At 33.8% G+C, this 20,926-nt stretch overlaps 1 protein-coding gene across 7 annotated transcripts in view; it reads left to right on the top strand.

Annotated features, from left to right (window-relative positions):
* Positions 1 to 20,505, top strand: part of LOC149556332 (uncharacterized) — a 136,824-nt gene extending 116,319 nt beyond the window's left edge. The window contains exons 5-10 of one of the 7 annotated variants that reach the window (XR_016364668.1): positions 2,091 to 2,149; positions 2,295 to 2,402; positions 19,348 to 19,405; positions 19,518 to 19,559; positions 19,701 to 19,817; positions 19,893 to 20,505. Coding sequence is in view for 1 of the 7 variants with exons in the window: in XM_089830600.1 (XP_089686726.1) it covers positions 2,091 to 2,149; positions 2,295 to 2,402; positions 19,348 to 19,405; positions 19,518 to 19,534 (242 nt within the window). In the remaining 6 variants the exon portion in view is untranslated. The remainder of the gene's footprint in view (positions 1 to 2,090; positions 2,150 to 2,294; positions 2,403 to 19,347; positions 19,406 to 19,517; positions 19,560 to 19,700; positions 19,818 to 19,892) is intronic. The other 6 variants (XR_016364673.1, XR_016364671.1, XR_016364672.1 and 3 more) reach the window with 6 other exon arrangements.
* The last annotated feature ends 421 nt before the right edge of the window (positions 20,506 to 20,926 follow it).

Genomic DNA, 20,926 nt, shown 5'->3' with positions numbered 1-20,926 from the left:
GGACTGGATTTGCCGATTTTTTGACACGGGAGGTTGAGATAGAGACACTTCATTTTCTGTTGCCCCATCTGCTATTAGGTTAGAGGGAGGTTTTATTGCCTACTCCCTCCCATCCTTATTTAGATACACTAATTAGCAGTGTCTTGCAGTTTCTCTATAGGAGGCCACAAGGCTTCGAGATCAAACTCTGCAGCTTTAGTTCCCTTCGAGATAGACCACAAATCAGCTGATCACCTCCTTCATGTTGGTCTCTCCAGTTTCGACTACCAAGTGGTTGTCTGCTCTCCGTACTTCCAGACACAACAGATCCTGGAAGCCTTGCAGGGGTTGCATGTGGCAGTAGCCCTCCACTTCCAGTGGCTCTTAGAGAGGATGCCTCGACCTGGACCATATTGTTTAGCTTTGGACTTCTTCTCGACGATGATGAGTGACTAGCTTGTTGCTGGCTTCTGCTTCCATTCGTTTGTTTGGGCTTTGTTTTGCTGATTCTCCTAGGCACCATTTGGTGTTCCCGTTGTTGGTTGTTCTTTTGTTGTATGTTTTCTGTCCCTTAGACGCTCTTTATGGTCTCTTGTTGGACATGATAAAATTTATCTTTATCTTTAATCCCTTAAAGTATGAAGATGCACCATTTTGCAGTTCAGGTAATGCACACATGTTCTATAGAAAAGTCATTCTAGTATTACCAAACGGATATTAGTGTTCAGGGTATTACTCTACAAGAAGTCATCTTGCCTCTTTTCCAAAATGGAAATTGATTAGGGTCTCAAATAACAATATAGAGCATGCAAGATAAATGGGCATAGCACACTTCAAAGCATTTTGAAAGTTTTAGGTTAGCATTTCAGCATTTCGATATTCACAATCGGCTTGGTATCTTAATAATCTAATCACAAGGCTTTCGGAAAAGTTGGTGTAAATATTTTTTTTACAGTGGAGTACATATTATTCTTAATTATTAGGCTTAGCCAATTATACTTTAAAATAAAATATTATCGTTATTTGATTTCCAATTTATTAAATGTGTTCCAACTTCCATGCATGCAAATTATTTAGGCACTTCCAAAATCTAATTCCAAAGTCTACTTTTTCTTCAATTTTTTTCACTTTGTTTGTGACAAATCATTGTCAAAAGTCTATAAATTAGTGTCAAAATTGGAGAAGAGATTGTTGGAATTTCTGCTGGCTGCTTGGAGTTCTGGCAAGAGCTGCAGCATCTAGAAAATTAGAGTTACAAAATTTAGTATTTAAACTGTATTTGAGTGTAGATGTGCAACTTTTCTAGGCATTAAGTACCTATTTATAGTCCTTGCTTTTGTCCTAATTGATAAGTGCAAGTACAGTTTCTCTTTAGGTGCTTATTTTACCGTGTAAAGCTAGTTTTTTCTTTAGCTGTTTTTTGTCTATTTTTAGGGCGACAACACTCTAGCTGTTTTTCTAATATTTTTTACTGGGATGGCTAAATTTGTTTAGGGCACGTTGTGTTGTTTAAAACAATATAAAATAAGTAGATCATGTGTGCCTAGTTCATTTGTTATTTATCAACCCTTGGTATTACTATCTTTATATTAATCCAAACTGCAGAGAAGCGCTGCTTTGTTTGTTTAGAGGAATATATATTTTTCTCCAGATTGCAGACTATTCTGATTTCAACTTTTTAAAGGTTTTTTTACTTTCATTTTTCTGTGTATGTAGGTTAAGGCACTACTGCAATGGGTTTGATTACGATTGAGATTAGTCAAATTTATTGAAACCTAGAGTAGAATCTGTGTACCATATACTAAATTTCAGCAGAGATTATATTCAAACCTTACAGTGTAGAATCTGCTTACATGTGCTGAATTTAACAGAGATTTAATGCTTTCTTTGAGTTCTTTTTTCCAATTCTTCTTGACTAACGATTGCAATTTTGGGGTCCTGAAGGAACCTTGAAACATAGGAATAGAAAATACAGTGGATTCAAATGAATGGTATTATGTGCTGGGAAAATCTGAATTTCTTTATGATTGCAGTGAAATTAAAAAAATTACTCCTAAGTTTTTAGACTAGAGTTTATCTTAACTACTTTGAAATTCTTGGATTTCAATCAGATCTCCAGAAATTTGACCGTCTTGAAAATCTTGAGCAAAAGGCACAGCAGAGAAGTGAGGTAAGAATAATGCTCTGACTTATGTGTAGCTTCTAGAGCAGATTTCTTTAATTTTCCAACAGTTAGAGGAAGCTCATGGCAAAGGATCTTCTAGTTGCTTTGTTTGTTGGGTAGTAATCAGGTGTAGATTTTCTGTTATTTTTAGAAAGGAGATAAAGAACCCGATGAAAAGAAAGAGGGTGAAAATGAAGATGCTGAAGAAGAGGAGATAGAAGATGAAGAGGAGGATTTAGGGGATGATGATTACAACCAGGTACACTTATTTTTCACCAATGGATAAAGGAAACTTATCTCTAATTTTTCCTGGGATTTTTCATTTGGTCTCTGTAAAATGCTCAATAGGAATGGGCATCAAATATGAACATTCACCAAAAATGATATCCTGTGTCTTTCAGATTGCTGTTTGTTTCTGTGTAATTATTTTTCAGGTCGCTATGATTTCCTAGCATGTATTGTCTTTTCATTTGCTTATAGTGAAGAAGCATAGCCAGTTTTCAATAAGCTTACTAGTGAAGAAACATTCATGCAAAAAATTATACATTAATGAATTAAGAGTTAAGAGTATTGTATTTCTTGTTCACAATCTAAACAATGGTAATTCTAGAAAGCTGATGGCATATATTAGAATGGTCTATCCAAGAATATTAATTTGACACATGCATGGACAATTTTACTCTGCCTTGGTTATGGTATGAGTGGGTATGCCTATATTACACACACACGCACACCCATAGTTGTGTTGACTCTTGAGTAACATGGATCATTTTCTGCAAATGTACTATCATGGCCATTGTAATAGATGTGTTCCAAATGCAGATTTGGATCTCATATAAATATGAGAGGAGACATGTCTCTATGGTGTAATAATTTATTAATAATATTATATTAATATAAATAATAATAATATATATATATATATATATATATGTATATATATTATATACTATTATATACAATAATATTATTTAACATGGATAAGTATATATAGGAAATGATGATTTATTAATAACAATAATGTATCTTTGATCGAACCAATCCGACTAAAGCTACAACCTTAACACTCCCTCTTAGCTAGGGAGGATTTTTAGAACACATTATACTCTCAAGTAAATGAAGAGATATCGTCTCAGTGTGATATTCTTGGAATGGCATATTTAAGGATATCAAAATATATCCGTCCATTTAGATGTTGAATTTCAATATAATCCGAAGTATGATTCAGCAAGAAATATCAATCATATGATATTCATCATACTTATATTCTTTTGATATGTGCACTGACATCAATTAAGAGATGTTTATCAAGAGAATAAGTTATTTGATTTCCAGCTCTCCGGGATAATTAGGTCGATTAGATTAACAAAAATCACAATGTCATGAACTTTATCATGACAAGTATTATGATCTCCGGCACTCTGGGACAACAACTACATGTTCATTATCACGACTTTCAGCACTTTGTGACAACAACTTAATGAAGTTTGTCATGATACATTCGTTATCATGGCTTTTAGCACTCTGTGACAACTTGATGAAGTCTCTCATGATAACAGGTCTACCATTTATAAGATTGTCATCTTACAATGGTTACCTTCTGTTTATATATGTGAATGAAAGATCATCACCTTTCATTACATATCATATGCAAAATAGTAATCACCATGAACCAAGTTAGAGGGTGGTACAAGGGCTTTCACCTCAATTCTCTCTCATAGAGAAGAATGCATTACAACAAATTTTACTTAGAACTTCTTCCTCATAGAGAAGATATCATTCACAAAGGATTGCACCTCAAAAATTCTCCCTCTGAATAATGATCTTGGGAAGTCAGGTCTTGTAGTTACTCCCTTTGAGAGTCTCTTCACTTAAAGATGTCTGTCAGACTCCCTTTGAATTTGATATTAATTTTCCAACCTTTAGGTGACTAGTTATTACTTCCTCATGATGTACATATGAGTAGGCCCATCACAATCATGTAGTCATACACAATTATATTAGACTTCGTCTAAGTATCAATCTTCTGAGCTCCTTGTATACAGTCATCTCTGATGAAGTATTAAACTCTCTCTTGATATGAAAGGATACTCATAATCTCAATCATCAAAGATATTTTCTTCTTCAGCCTCACTTTAACCAGCCAGATCATCAGATGACTAATGAATAACTTCTTTAGAGCTATTGCCATAAGATTGAGTCTACACTATATTTGGTAAAGTATCAATCTTCTTTTCTTGCAAGAGTATCCTCAGACACAAAGGAAAAGATCAAGGCGACTAACTCTTATAGTATGTGTAGAATTACAAATAATAAGCAAGTAAATATAATAATAAAAGATAATGAATACTTATCTGCATATTAACGTTTTTGATACAAGTTGCTACAATGAAGTTCCATATACATCAAACAAGAAAATGCCTCCAGTGGGGAATGAAACATTGGTTAAGGTAATCATTCACCCCCCACAATGTAGAATTCCCACATACTTCATTATTATTAATTTGAACCATAAAATAGTCTAGTTCACTTCCACTTGTAGATGAATTATAATCATATTCAGTCTTCTCAGGATGATCATTGTGTGTGTGTGTCAGTCTCCCTCTCAATCTTCCTCTTTTTCCTCTTACTTGACTCTATAATATGAATTAAAAAGGATTATATTTAGTATAGAGATGCACTATATAGTTGATGTTTCTATTCTTCATATGTTTATCTATTTGAGATCTCATTTCTGATTCGAGTAATACCATACGTGATAGTTAATCTGAATTCTTATATTATAGTCTCTGAGATATGTTCCTTATGATTATTAAAGGTTCTCATGGTGCCATTTCTCCTATAAGAAATCTCTCTAAATTCATGTATTGATAACTTGATAAATCTATCTCAGGTTGAGCACTCGATTTGTCTTAAAGTCAGGATAGAGTCTTTCTTTCGATCAGTTCCATCATGATTATATCTCTCTAACCATCTTGTAACCAGAATATGTCTATTTAGTATTTTTATCTCACATACTCATATTCTATTTCCAGAGGATCAGCTTACGGAGCCTGACTTGAGGGCTCACCAAAAAGGGCAAATTATCTATTGTCAAACTTAAAGATCACTGGCTTCTTATAAGACCACAATCACTCTCAGTGTATAGTTTGAAGTTTTCATTTTTCTCAGATAGTCAGTGTACCGATTGCATATTTCTCCTGTATATTGTCTATATCCACGCCGAGGATAATTATATTTCTTTGACTCCGTAATAATTCTTAGTTTTGATAGATAGACCAATGTTTATTTGCTTCCTTACATCAATTATGAAATGATTAATCTCCTGTACTATAACTAAGGATAGACACATGTGGGAATCTTTTTCTTCTATTAATCAAGGATGATAATCTTTTGTTATGGCTTTAATCTATCAGTAGAACTTGAATATCCTTCTTTCTTTGAGATACTTTGATCAACGCAATTGTTTGTGATGAAGACTAATCTTCAGGGCACTATTGTCAACAATAGTTGGGATAAGAATGTCAACCTTATTATATTAATGATTCCCCTTTTGATCTGTTTGGATATATTATAACTCTTGCTCCATGATATGCATCCTCTTTTCAATGTAGATAGATTCTACTTTGTATGTTGATAAGTTGCTCTTTATGTAAGCAGATGTAAAATATATAATCTTCCCCATGAGTCTTTAGATGACATTTGAGCTCCCTCCATCGAGGATCCTCTTGGAATCATTAACAAAACCAGAAGAGCACCTTACAAAACAGGTGGAAAGGCTGAAGAAATGACCAACCAAATCAAGCAATGCCCATTTTGATTTTTCATTCTTGTATGTACTTTGATTGGTTTAAAGAAACATTTGTTCCTTCATACAAAAGAGTACTTGAATTGTTTTAATTGAAACTTGAATGATTGTACTGTCTCCTAATTCAATTTTTTTATGATTTTGGACTATCTTCAAATGCAAGAGACTTCTTTCTGTAAAAACTTATGGAGATTGTAGCATAAGGGTAAATTGTTCTGATAACAGAGTATACTTATCCAAATGGTTCCCCTTTGATCAACCCAATCGCTCATCTGTTATTCTTATGATATTTCGATATATTACAGGTTGGTGCATCACTCTAACTGTTATGTCTGATATGGATTTATCAATATGCAAAGGTGAACTTGTGTAGGTCTGATAAGACCTTTGATCTGTATGAATGCTTGCCTGGAATGTCTGACTAATATAGCGATTCTGTAAGATCTTTTGATCTGAATGCTTGCTTTTATGTCTGCTGATTATAGCATTTGAAAAAATAATGGTGTTATGATTTATAGCACTTGTACTTATGTATCTAAGGGAAAGAGGCTGCTGCTCAACATGAGCAATCTACAAAGAATATGAAGTAGACATCAGAAAAGATATTTGATGATCTGATCTCCTAGTCTTATTCCCCTGATGTCTTTTGCAAAGTGCTTGAGACCTATATACAAAAGCCACACATATTTGACCGGTCATGTCAACTCATTAGACCTGTTTTCTTATGATGGCAATTTATAATATCATCGCCCCACTTTATTAATGTCAATCTCATACACATTATTGATAGTCATTGTAACACTTCATAATTGTTATGTAGATGTGTTAATCAGATCTAACGGTTAGTTCCCTTCACTAATCCAAACCAGAATGATGCAGCTCTTTGCTATGCTTAATTTATATATTATCAGTAATCTATTTTCAAATAAACTAGTCATGATTATTGATGTTGTATGAATTGATTCTCCTTAGTTTGATAGATATCAAGGTTTGTCGTATTCCTCCATAACTATATCAGGTGTGAGTGTTGTATCCTTTAATTCCGTATTTATCGATGTGACTTTTTTGTGATCTGCATGCCCCCTTTGTATAATTGATGATCATTGATTGGCTATTCAGACTTCATAGGAACTGTCGTTCCTTTCAGCACTTGGAAAAATTCATTCCTTCATCAATTTTTGTATCATTCCATGTCAACCTTTCCTTCATAATAATCAGCTCATTGATAGGGAGTTCGCGTTTCAATTCTTCAGCATTAAGAATTTAGTCACGATATTCCTCAGTATCCCCAAGGCAAGGATTGATATGTGTGAGTGTTGGTCTAGATGTTTATTACCTCCTACAGCTTATGCAGATATTCGCCCAACTCAGGATTTTTTTTATCTATCTCCACATGATAATAATATGCCATGTCTGATAATGACAACTCCGAACATGTCTATTAAAGTCCTTATGCTGAGTATGTTCTCCGTACACTTCTTTGATGCCTTGCTAGTACTGTTCCAATTTGGTTTTCTTTCTATCACATAATAATTTCAGACCCCCTTGGATCTGCTTGACAATGAATATTCCTCTCTTAAATGGCCACACATTATTTTCTTACATTTGCAGTCTGCTCTGATACCATGTTGAGTAGCATGGATCATTTTCTGCAAATGTACTATCATGGCCATTGTAATAGATGTGTTCCAAATGCAGATATGGATCTCATTTAAATATGAGAGGAGACATGATGAGACATGTCTCTATGGTGTAATCATCATTTAATAATATTATATTAATATAAATAATAATAATATGTATAACAATATATATTATATTATATATATATAATATTCTATTATATATATATAATATTCTATTATATACAATAATATTATTTAACATGGATAAGTATATATAGGAAATAATGATTTACCAATAACAATAATGTATCTCAGATCGAACCAATCCAATTGAAGCTACAATCTTAACAAGTTGGACTAATCATTGATTAATCACCGAGTTTTTATTAAAAAACATGGCTGCACACATTAATAACATAGTTTGAACGCCAAAAACAACAGGGTACAATTCATTTTTTTTGTTAGCCTAAAAAAGAGAAATAAGTTAACCCAAAAATGCCTCAATGACCTTGTCTATGTACAACATAATCTTCAGTTGAGTGTAAGAAAGGCACAGGAAGTAGTAGCTTGTAATGTCCCCTTTTTTTAGCATTCATAGCATGATGTTGTCGTTAGCCTATTTCCCCATGGTCCTGTAGGCTAACCAGGACATTAACGACACTTAGAGGCCATTTGGCCTAGATAGTTTCAGTTGTAGGTCTTTCTGAGGGGTTTTGAGGCAACTTTGGGCATATTTACTATTTATAGTAAGTCATCTTAGGCATGGGTGGACATCCAGTGGCAGCGGTATGTCGATGGTAATTGTTTAAAATCGGCAAGAAGACTTGTTTATCATTGATAAGATTTTTTTTGCATTGATAAAGCTATTTTATAAAGTTAAATTTAAATATTTAACTTTATTAATACATAGACTATAGTTTGTGGGAAATATTTAAATTAAAAGAGTCCCTTTTATTTTATAACACATTGGAGAAATAAGTTACATAAAGGGAGTTATGTTTTATCCCACATTGAGAAAACGAAGGATGGAGCTCTTGTGAGAACACTATAAAAGAAATGGAAGAGCTTCTTTTAAGCATGGTTGGAAATATCAAAGAAATTGGAGAATTTTCTGGAGGTTATGTCTCAATAGTTTGAAGGACGAAATCCCTTCAAGCTAAAAATCTTGACGCCATTGAAAGATATGGTCTTGAGATTCAACAGGGTAGCAATCCAAAAAAGCAGAAACGAAAAAGCAGTCTGAAAAAGCGGAACCGAAAAAGTAGGCGGAAAAAGCGGAATCGAAAAAGCAAGTGGAAAAAGCGGAACTGAAAAAGAAGCGGAAAAAGCAGAATCGAAAAAGCAAGCGAAAAAAGCGGAACCGAAAAAGCAGGCCGAAAAAGTAGTTCGAAAAAGTAAAGCAGAAGGGGCAGCATTGAAGGAAAATTATTACAGCCATCTACAACCAGGTTCCCTTGTTAGTATTGTTTTTTTTAGGGTATTATAAGTTTCAGCTGTAAGTGTACATTATACCAGCATTGTCATTTTGGTAATCCATGTAAATGCCAAAGTCTTGGCCATATTTCATGAGCATTGTATTAGAAATTTGATTGCAATAAAAAAGATAATAGTTGCTGGTGTCATTTAAGCAATTCAATCTCATTATTTATCAGCTAGATAGTTTGCATACCAACTGTTTGCAAAAATGCCAGTTGGCTGTAGGTGTTCTTTTCTCATGCTTAGATCATAATATATGCACTGAATATTGTCAAAATTAGGAGCACACTCATGTTAGGTCATTGTGTAGTTCATTGTAATCTTCTATCACTAGATTCTTATTGATGCAAATTGGAAAAAAGTCATTTAAAGCAAGCTGAAATACTATATCAGTCATATGTCTCTTGCATGTGAATTGTTTGACAAAATTCTTTGAGCCTTCAATCAGCATCTTTGAGAGCAGATTTGAGGAGGGTTATTATAGTGGTATCAGAGCTTGCTTGCAAAGTGTTTGACGAAATGTCAAACAACTGAAGTATAAAGATTTTTGGTGTTTGAAGAAGTTATAACTTGTTGGGGTCATTACATAGCTAGTCTAGTTGATCTGGGTGATATAGATCCTTACAATGATTGGACGACACAGGAGCAACCTCCTTTGTTTACAGAGGATGACACTACCAATTTAGAGAGGCAGACTATGGAGGAGGAGGGCAATTTGGTTTCATATTGGATGACATTGAGTAGGAGAACACTGAGGAGGATGAGTCAGATGAGGAGTCATTGCTAGTGCTAGGAGCTACATCTAGAATGGAGAGCAAGCCACAAACATCATCAAAGATACCGAGCAAGGAGAGGCACAATCACACCTAGAAGATGATTATACTTCTAGGATTAGACCTCTAGTTCTCCTCCCTAATTTGTGAGCAGAAATATGAAGAGGAAGATGTAATTGTAATGATGTATTTACTTGTAGTTTTTTAGAGACTATTTACTATTTTTCTTCTATCCATCAACATTCCGTATGAGAATGCAATTTTATAACTCATTGGGTGCATCTTCTCATTGAATTTTACAATGAAAATGCATTTTTAATCATAGTGATTTTTTTTATAGTCCGGAGTTTTATGCCAAGATTTTTCCGAAAACAGGCCGAGCTTTTCCTGAATATTTTTTTAGGCATTCGCGAGTTTTTGCTGAGTCTGAGTTTTCCAACTATGCGCACACCTATCCACAAACGCTATAAGAAAAGTACAAAATTAAAAAGATAGTTGATAGTGATAGATTATTCAACGATTAATAGTAGATCGCATGCATAATAGAAGATTAATACGAAGAGTGATTGCTATGATTTTGATGATTGCAAGAAAGAAATAGGGGAACAATAATCATATTAACATAAACCACAATTACCATTGTGAAGACTCCCATGGAAGAGTGTGATGTCTATCAAGATAACCGGTTGATATAACAAAAGTGATTGACATGCAGTAGTTCACTCATCAAATGGTTATCACAAAGTGATGTGGTTATGAGAAGGCTCAAGTTACATCCCTTAGGTACTGCACGATATTTAATATGGATCAAATCCAATCTTTTGGTAATCACTGAACACACAAACATACTGGCAGATCAAATACAATGCAGATTGAATATATTGCAGACTGAATATACAAGACAGATCGATGCATATTCAGATCGATTCATATTCATTGGCAGGTTGATACATATTCAGACTGATTCATATTGATTGGCAGATCAATACCTATTACAGAAGGAATCATATCAGCAGATATATATATATATATATATATATATATATATATATATATATATATATATATATATATATATATATATATATATATATATATATATTGCAGATCAATGTTCATCTACAGGCAGACTGTACAAAAGGATACATATAGATTGATATTCATTAATTGACACTCATTCATCAGCCTTGTGATTGACAAACTTTTTATCAGTCCTCTGTTATTTGATAAATATAATCAGAGATTTTGTTGCTGGGATTTTTCACCTTCAAGTTGGAAGGTTTTCCCAGGGTATATGCTGTGCAATTTCAGTTGAATTACTACAGCTCTTAACTGAGAGAGAGAGAGAGAGAGAGAGAGAGAGAGAGAGAGAGAGAGAGAGAGAGAGAGAGTTTGCACTGCAAATGTCAAAAATTGTATAACATAATAATGAAAAGTAAAGTTTGACAATTAAGACTCGACGTAAGCCCAAAAGCTTGAAGGGCACCATTGATATGTAGAAAAGATGTTAGACATGAGTAAACCCCAACAATAAAGGGGATGTGGGCATTATGCCCTTGATTTTCTTTTCCGATGATTGTAAAGATGACGTAAAAATGAAAAAGGGGACGACTGGCTGTCTCTTACATTTGGGGACTTATTAGACATCTCCAATGTGTCCCAGGGGTGGTCAGCCATCCCTTGAATGTTTCCAAGAAAAGGTACATGTTGGGGACATCTCAGAAATGACTCCAAGGTGTTTTCCCAAAAATGCAAGGGACACGTCCAAGAAAAGGACATGTTGGGGAGATCTCAGAAATGACTCCAAGGTGTGTACCATTGATACATACACACACACATGCATGCATGCATACATACAAACTGTAGTTACACTGTCATGTGGGATGTGGATGTCAAGACGGGGGGACAAGTTTTCGGGTAGGGGGGACAAAGGGGCGTCAATTTGGGGACGCTGAGAGGACAGCAAGGTAGGTTTATATACAATATACTATACATGTGGTACTTAAAATGCTAGTTATGAAAATATGTATAACAATATAAGACATAGAGATGTAAAATATTAGAACTTTAAATACTTGAATCAACAAATGGAAGAGTTATAACTTCTATTAGATAAATATTAAATAACAATAGTCATAGATATCAAAAGTATGAGTATCTCATAATAAAGATGATTACACTGATCAACATGATATGATATTCAATACGGCCAATAGGATATTAAAAAATGCTTTTTAAACAAACTTTTTTTTTGACAGGGGATGTCAGACCATCCCCTTGAGTGGTTGAGGGATGCGTTCCCGTCTATCCCCTTAAGGGACGCCGAGACGTGCCCTTGTCTCCACCAAAATGATGATGGACTAGTGGTGTCATTTGTGATGCCAGAATGATGCCCCCCATCCCTAGTGCGTCCTTGTCTCGGAGATGTTTTTTTTTTTTTGGGAGTAATGCATCCTCACTGATAGAAACACACACACACACATACTTTGCATGCATGCATACCTACACACACATATAGACAAATATATACACATACAGACATGCACACACACTCACACAAAGACACACACATACGGACATGCGCATACACACACAAAGACATACATACACACATATAAACATGCACTCACACACAAAGACATACATACATACATACTAGCTGTACTATACCCAAGAATATTTTTTGTATAGGCATATTAAAACTTTGTACCCATACTCATAGAATGTACTCAACCCTATACTAGAACTAACAACCTAGCATAGCATAATGGATATAGTAAAGACAATATGGTGGCTTGTTTAAGAGGAATCTAAGCCTTACACAAGCAATGCAAAATCAATGCAAGATTCCAAACTGTGGTACAAACATTAAACAAGTGGGCCATTCATTAAATGGGCTCCCCCAAAGTAACATTGTCTCTCCACAATCTAATTGGTTTGAGGGTACCTAAATAACTAATTATTTAAAATAAATAGAAGTGAATGTTTAGATGAAAAAGGGAATTAGGGGAGAGGATTTATGTTGTAAAATGAAATGTGCTGAGATTTAGTCCCATTATAAAGTACAACATTAATCCAACCTTAACCAGATTGTAGTTTATACATTCTTTGTTGAAGAGGTTTGTCCTTGTAATAAACGTCATATTTTATCTTATTGATTTTTTTTCAACTTACAAAGCAATGTCCTTGTCACTTTCTGATCATCCGGTTCCTCAGATCAGAAAGATGAGAGTACATATCATATAGGATCATACACTTTAACTAAATCGATGCTAACTCAATGGAGTGTACAGTACAATAGCACAAGCACTTCTCACTTATTCAGTAAAGTGCAATTGCATAACACCCACTTATTCGTTGGGATGAGCATGGAAATTAACCTGGAACTAAACAATCTCATGTGCAAACCCCTTCAAAATAACTCCAAACTTCACCAAAATATATCGGAAGGAGTAATAATTAAACTGGTGATTGTAATTAGACATGTAGGTATGATATAATGCTGTTACATCAGGCTAAGTCACAGGGCTTGCCGAATTTCAGCTACAAGGGTTGAAATTCTGTGAACTTCAAATCTGAATGAAAATTTGTTAAAATTCACCCACTATTCGGGCAGATAAAGGTCGCTTTTTTTTTAACAGAATATGTTTAAAAAACAATTTCTAGGGTCTTTGTAAGTTTGGTGGCGCACATTTTTGTAATGTCCCTGCTTTTGGGTTGAGTAATGAAAGCTATAACCTATAACAATTTGTTAGTACATGATAAAATAGATATGAATATGAAATCAATTACTTATAAAACCGGCAACAAGTGTTAGTAGATAATAAGATAAATAACCATTAAATTAAATGCTCACTGATCCCCTTAGAAAGCATTCTTCAGATTTACCTAACCCTCTGATGAGAATAATTTTCAATTAGGCAACCATCACATTGAGAATGCCTTTCTGAGGCCTTTGGGATCTCTATTAATGAGCACACTCGTTAGCAATAATCACTTGACAGAGATCCCACCTCTAACCAAGCCTCTGATCTCAATATATGCATATGCTTAACCACTACAATATATATATATATATATATATATATATATATATATATATATATATATATATAGTTTCTAAGAGATTCTCTACAAATCTCTGTTTGGGTTCCAATTTGGAATCCCAACATTCAATTAAGAATGCTCTCTAGTCTCTGAGTTCTCTTTATGAGAAACTCGACATCCATAATTGGATGCCCCCCTACCAAGATAACTTGGTCTCTATAAGAGCTATTAAGTTCTTATCTCATGTAGAATATCAATCCTTGATTGATAAATTTCTCTATTATATAACTCTTATTTGATTCTAGAATGTAATTAATAAATGAGATATAACTCTAGTTTCTTGGCTCTGACTCCTCTTCTCAGAATATTTCGTACTCTCCACTTCCCTTTTATTAAAATTGGTTCTGTAATATAAATCTGTATTATAACTCTGCACTAATTGTAATCCTTTCACTTATGATTATTCCCTTTTGGTATTTGTTATTTTTCACTGTCTTAATACTTATCTCTGATTTGATAACTTGATGGCTTTTTCTGTTGGTTCTTTTATGCACTCATTTATTATGGTCTGGATCAGTGTTTATTCCTTATTGTTGTGCAATGGTTGGTATTTTAATTCTTAACGCTGTTTTTATTTTTTTCCATTCTTGTCCCTATCTCTTATTCATTATCTTGCTATCGTTGTTTTATTACTACTGATTCTCCTTTGCTTTCCTTTTGCTGCGTATCTCTGAGATACCTGATTTTTTTTGTTTGTGACTCCTTCTTTTCTTCCTCCCGTTATCATTGATCGAAAACTCTTCCAAGAAAGTTCGCTTCTCCATATTTCTTTCTCACTATGTTTGTTGCTAGTTTGGATTTCCTGACCAGTGTTTGTTTTTCCTATTTATTACTTCTGTCTTTTCACTGTCCCTTCTTTTCTTCTCGCGGAAACTTATTTCTCATCTATTATTGTTCTCTATTTCTTATTTACTATCTCTGTTTTTATGACTGTGTATTTCCCTGTAACATTGTTATTTTTCTTACTTCTTATCAGTTGCTACCTCTGATATAGAAATATCATTTTTTTTTTGCAGGAAATATTACCTGAATTTTTAATCCCTTTGTATTGTAATATATTGTGCAACGTCTGTAGTTGATTGCTGCCATGCTGTCTTTATCACGACATTTTGAAAACTGATAGTCTTAGCCAAATTCCTGGACCTAGTGACTTCTCCCTTAACTTCTATTTACTGAGAATGCCGAGTCAGAATCTTATTTTTGTCTTGTTTCTTTCTATTGTGTTCTTAGAAAATCTCCTCTGTTTCTGTGGAAGTGATGATGACATGGACTAAGATTGTCTATGTTGGTGGTTTCTTTTCTGTAGTCTTTGATTGCCAACATTCTCCTTTGAGCATTTATCTGCCTCTCCTGCATTCGATCCAATTTCTCTGGTTTCCACGATGTTCCTGTGATCTGCATATCATCTTTTGGCCTCGGTTCTCATATTCCTTGCTGCCATTTGCTCTGAATATGACAGTAATTTCTCCATTTTACCTGTATTATGCCTTAAATGAAGCACTTGATCATAGAGTTAGGTTTTCTGAACAACTTTCCTCCCATCTGAGAAATGCATAAACTTACCCTCCCTTTCCTAGTCACGTAATATGAACCAATGCATTAGATTGTTTTTGAATGCCCAGTTAGGTGTACAAAAAGGAATAGATGAGAAGAGAAGTTCCTTAAAGGCAATCTAGACGCAGACATGACATCACATTGACTCAATCCTATCTTAGAAGTTTGAAAAACATAGGGGACTGAAATCATGGCAACAAATATATGATAAGATCAAATAATGATATAATTTTATTATATGTTCAAATATATAATATTTATATTTAATTATTTATTAATATATTATGTATACATATATGTGTGTGTCTATATATATACTATTTGATGTATTACATCTATTCACAATAACATGTGAATTGTTAAACTTCACATATGATTATGATATTTAATCATCTCTAATCACTTCTGATATTAGCATTTATTAAGCTTATTATTTATTAAATAGAAATCCAATTACAAATGAGGGACATCACAAATTTCTGGGGTTTTTGAAGGTTAAGCAACTTGATTGCTATTAATCAGAAGAAATTGTGACAGGTTTTCCTGGTGTATTGCTGTGCGTATAGTAGCGTAGGCAGGTTTTCTGTTTTACATAGATCAAACAGAGCGAGCAATGTTAAGGATATTCACTGGATTGTTGTAGCCTGTAGCAAAGCGTGGATGGATTTCTTCTATTCAATGACACGTGGAATTTTGCGTTTCAAACTGACGGTTGCTCTCACATTTAATATTAATTGTTTTGATTTAATTTATCTTTTTCCTTGTTCAGATAAAACTTGCATTTGCATTTGTTGTTATTTTAATATTTTACCTTCTCAAATGAAACTTACATTTTTTTTTTACTCAAATAAAACTTACACCATTATATTTTTATGTTTTGTTTCTCATTAATATATTAAAATTTATAATTAAAGAACATTTAAATTAGATTTATTATCATAATATGTGTATGTAGTATATGCAAAATTTAAAATATTTGTTATTGATGTATTAATTATATTTAAATATGTTTTTTAAACCTACAATATTATAATATTTTTACGTTTTAAAATTCAATATATATTCTTTTGTTTTTATTGATCTATTAAAATAATTTTAAAAATGTTAATTTATATTAGTTGAATTTTATGGTGATATTTTTTCGGAATTTTTTCTCTAGCTGAATGTCATCCAAATTTTATTGGTGACAAATTCTAACTCAAACTCAAACCTTGTCACATAGATAGCAGGTACAGAAGAATAAAGTTTCATCACAACTTAAAATCTTGATAACTCAATGCAGGAAGGATCTGGAAGATCTTGGTGTCCTCAAACGAGAAGAAACAAGGCCCATAAACTAAGTGCTTCACCCAACCAGCATCACGCCTTCCTTGCATGCCATGGTACAACCTTTATTAGGATGTATGGCCAGCCTCATTTTTAATCTAGGAATGGTTTGGTCAGCAGCAACAACTTTCCAAGTCACCCTTCATGCATACCAAAACTAGAAAACAGTAAGCAAACAATACTCATTTCTCGCAACCAAAAAGACAACAAAAATCTTTATCTTGAAATGAACTTAAAAGTAACTTCACTCGCAGGCATAACTGTGGCTCCTGCATGAAACCACCAAGACCAAATAAGGTTTTCCCTGAAAAGCTAATTTCGAGAAGGTTTTTGTCCTCAAGAAATTTGAAGGACAGGTTCTCTTGGCACATAAGCAAATATCAATTCATTTCTAACCCCTCAAATGAGCCATCAACCTCCTTTACTTTTTTAGATGGAAGTTTTAACATCAGAGAATATTATTGGTGAGCATGCCTTGATTGTTCATAACCTAAGCAATGTAGAATAAAGGCAGCTGTTGTTTTATTGGCAGATCCTATTAAAAGCTCATCTGCTGGGCTAGAACATATCAAGGCTAGACTGATTGAAGTGGTGGTTTCTTGTTGTTTGGGTGAATTTGAGGGTGGAAATTTTAAATTAAAAACTACTGTCATGACTCATGGATTGGTATTGTTTCAAGAAAACAAAGTTTACATTTCCTTGTCCATATTCTTCTTGCAAAAGAAACAAAAAATACTATCTAACTCACAGTTTTCATCAAAGGAAAGGTGGTCATTTCAAATGGTTCCAAAACCCAAGTTTATTGCAGCACTCTTCTTTCCCGAGTCTTCCACTAGCTTTCATGTAGCTGCATTCTTTCAATAATGCTCTCTGATACTTATATTTTTGTCATCATTAGATCATATAATAAGCTCATCTGCTGGCCTAGCACTTAATGAGGTTAGAATAATTGAAGTGGTGCCTTCCTGGTCGTACGGTTGAAGTCTAGGTTGAAAATTCTATATAAAAATATTATATTCTGACTCATGGCTTCGCTCCTATAACAAAACAAAACAAAAAAACTACTATTCTATTATCTGTGTATCTATCTCACTTATTGTCATCAAGGGGAAGTTTACATTTTAATGAACCTTCCATAGCCTTGTTGCAGGTGTTTTTCAACCCTTTAGTGAGGCATGTTTGCTACATTTCAGATCAGATTGATTTCTAATTCTTTCTTCTTCTCTCCTCTACTGAATGTTAAACATTGTTTCATGACTCTCCGTGAGTTGGGTGAGTATCCCGGATCGGCGAGCCGGGTCAGCCCTGCCAGTTTCAATATATGATAGCAAAAGGGTGAAGGCAAGTGTGAATCTTTATTAAAATTTCAAGGGGTTTGTCGCTTTGCTGAGTCACTGCCAAGTCACGGCCGAGTCTGGGCTGGTTCACGAGTTGAGTTAGCTTTGCCGAATCACGGCTGGGTCTTAGTCTGGGAACTTTGATGTCAAACATAATTGCAGATGTTGGAGATTTGCATTTGTACATCTTATTATTTTAACATAGTTTACCTAGATAGTTAAAGTTTGATTGCTTGTCATTTGATTGTGTATAGTTCATAATATCCACCTCATGCAGTAGAACTAGAACTTAATCCTAGTTAGAATCCTTCCAAGTTGTAACCCCCTAATTGAATTTTTTGTCAAATTAGATGATTGAGTTCAATAGACTGATATATGGGCTAACTCTTGGTCACCTTCAATCAATGAGGTTAACACTCAATCAAATCTATTTAGTATTCAGTTAATATTTCATCCCAATTGGCCTAAAAATAGGACTCGTATGATACAATGTTGAGGTAAGGCTATCATCATTTATATTTCCTTATTCTTGAAATTGTTTCAGTGTCATTGTTAAATTGACTAGCCTAATTGAGTCGGTTTTTGGTGTCAAAAAGGTCCTTGGGTGGCTTCTACAGTTTTTTGTTTTTGCTTTTATTTATGAGAAGACTTTATATCAGAGGTAATTTCTTATTAAGGTAGATTTACGAATCAGCTTCTTCCCACATCAGTTGGTTTCACTCATCGTTGCAGGAAAACAATGTGAGCCAATTGGCATAAGGGCTTTTAGACATGATGTGGATTTAAGATTGACTGATACTAGATCATGCTTGCAATTTATGATTGCTATATACATTGTAGATATTGTGATAAAGCAGGGCATTTACAATATGTTTCCAGTCAAGTGTTTGTGTATGGGACATTTGTTAGACCAGATTCGTACCACAAGTATTGTTAGACTAATTTGATTGACTGGATGTTTGATTGAGTGCCTGAAATCTATATCTTTCTACGAAACCACTTGCAGTTGATTTTGATGAGGCCCTTAAACAATAGTCATGTTTTTTTAAATTTGAAAATTATTTTTGAAACATTCCTGCGACACTTAAGCTCTTCTTTCCAGTTTCTTTTTGTTGAATTTTAGATAATGCAAGAATAGGCTTTATAAAACACGCGTGAGGTCAGCTGATACTGTTGTCATAAACTTTTGCATTGACAGAATTTTGGGTTCGATGATGACGAAGACTATTTGGATATGGATGATGGGGCAGACATTGGTTAGTTTTTGTATCTCAGTTTCTTGGTTTAAATTTATAATTATACAAGTTTGTTTTTTGCCTTTATTGTTGCTAATGGAAATTCATTTCTGTGACAATGCAAATATTCCAGAAGAAGCAACATATTGAGCTTTAGTGAGTGGAAAATAGTAAGGTATGCTAGTGTTCTACTGATGGGTGTTATTACGAAAGTTTAAGGTATTAAAAATTACAAATGCAATTATTGCTTGAAAAGATGACATGATATTATTTCAGAAAATAAGAGACCGGGTTCAAATGTTGGTTTTTCTAACAGTGAACAACAGCGTCTCTCCTTGATGCATGTGGTTGATTTTACGAAAGTTAACAGAGGAGCTTGGAATGATGTGCTATCCCGAGAACCATATCTGAGCACATTGATAAGTATAACTTGGTGAGTTCACATTTCACCAGGATAAAAGTTTGGTAAATTTAAATTGATTGATAATTTCACATATTGTCTTCACAGGTGCCCTTGTTTGTTCTGGAGGGGCCTACCATGAATGTTTCTTATTGCGTGATTCAATATGATGTTCCCGGGCATAAATTCCAAATCATTTTGTACTTCTGTGGGTTATTTCTGAATGAAAAGAATGTAAACATGAACAGCTATAACTGCTGAACTGAAAATTAGTCTAGACAAATAAAGGAAACCGAATTCTATTTGTAAAGAAGAGCCAAACATATAATTATTCCCGATGACATTATTTGCTAATTGGCTCCTCTGTTTATATGTAAACTTTATACAAAATAGGTTTGAAGTGAGAACAAGAAACAGTTTCAGTACTCTTCTTATATTCTGGTCCATTGATTTTACATGTGCTGTCAGTAAACGATCTCATACATGAACAGCCAAAGCAGTTGTGGTGTGCAGTTGAACCCAATATCTCATGTATAGTAACAATTCACTGGGGACGTAATAATTTGTTCTGCTTGTGGATTGACACCACAGATCTGGGTAGGGAATGGCATCTGTAATGTATTTTAGAAGACAATTAGACTTCTAATTTTCTTCAATTTCAAATACTCATGAAAAACTTAACAAATAGTTATTTATAATATCAAATTAGATTTTTAAATAATTATCAAACAACATAATAATTAAAACAAGCACTAAACAACATCAATAAATTAAACAATAGAATCATTAAAATATAAGTATTAACAATTAACAAGGGTTGTGTGAGTAGCTCGAGTCCTTGTCTATGATAAGAATGTCGAAGGTGGATGGGTGTTTAAGTACACAGACAACTTGCATTCGTGATGGGAGATTTATGCATTTTATAAATGAGTAAAATTATATATTTTGCATGTAACTCTGTGAAATTCTTAAATATAATGTTTGACCGTAGTTTTAATGCCCACCCCATAAACCAATGATAGACTGTAGCTTCTCATTATTATAGATATTTTGTGGAATAATGTATGTGTGGGCCTATAATGAAGAGAGTACATTAAATATAGTTATCTTTCATGTTTATTGAAAAATATTTACATACCTAT

This window comes from Cupressus sempervirens, chromosome 5, assembly GCF_028749045.1.
Source record: "Cupressus sempervirens isolate cs-2001-9-10 chromosome 5, ASM2874904v1, whole genome shotgun sequence".
Classification (NCBI taxonomy): domain Eukaryota; kingdom Viridiplantae; phylum Streptophyta; class Pinopsida; order Cupressales; family Cupressaceae; genus Cupressus; species Cupressus sempervirens.
The sequence above is the reverse complement of the archived record's forward strand: the minus strand, read 5'-3'. Positions and strand labels throughout refer to the sequence as shown.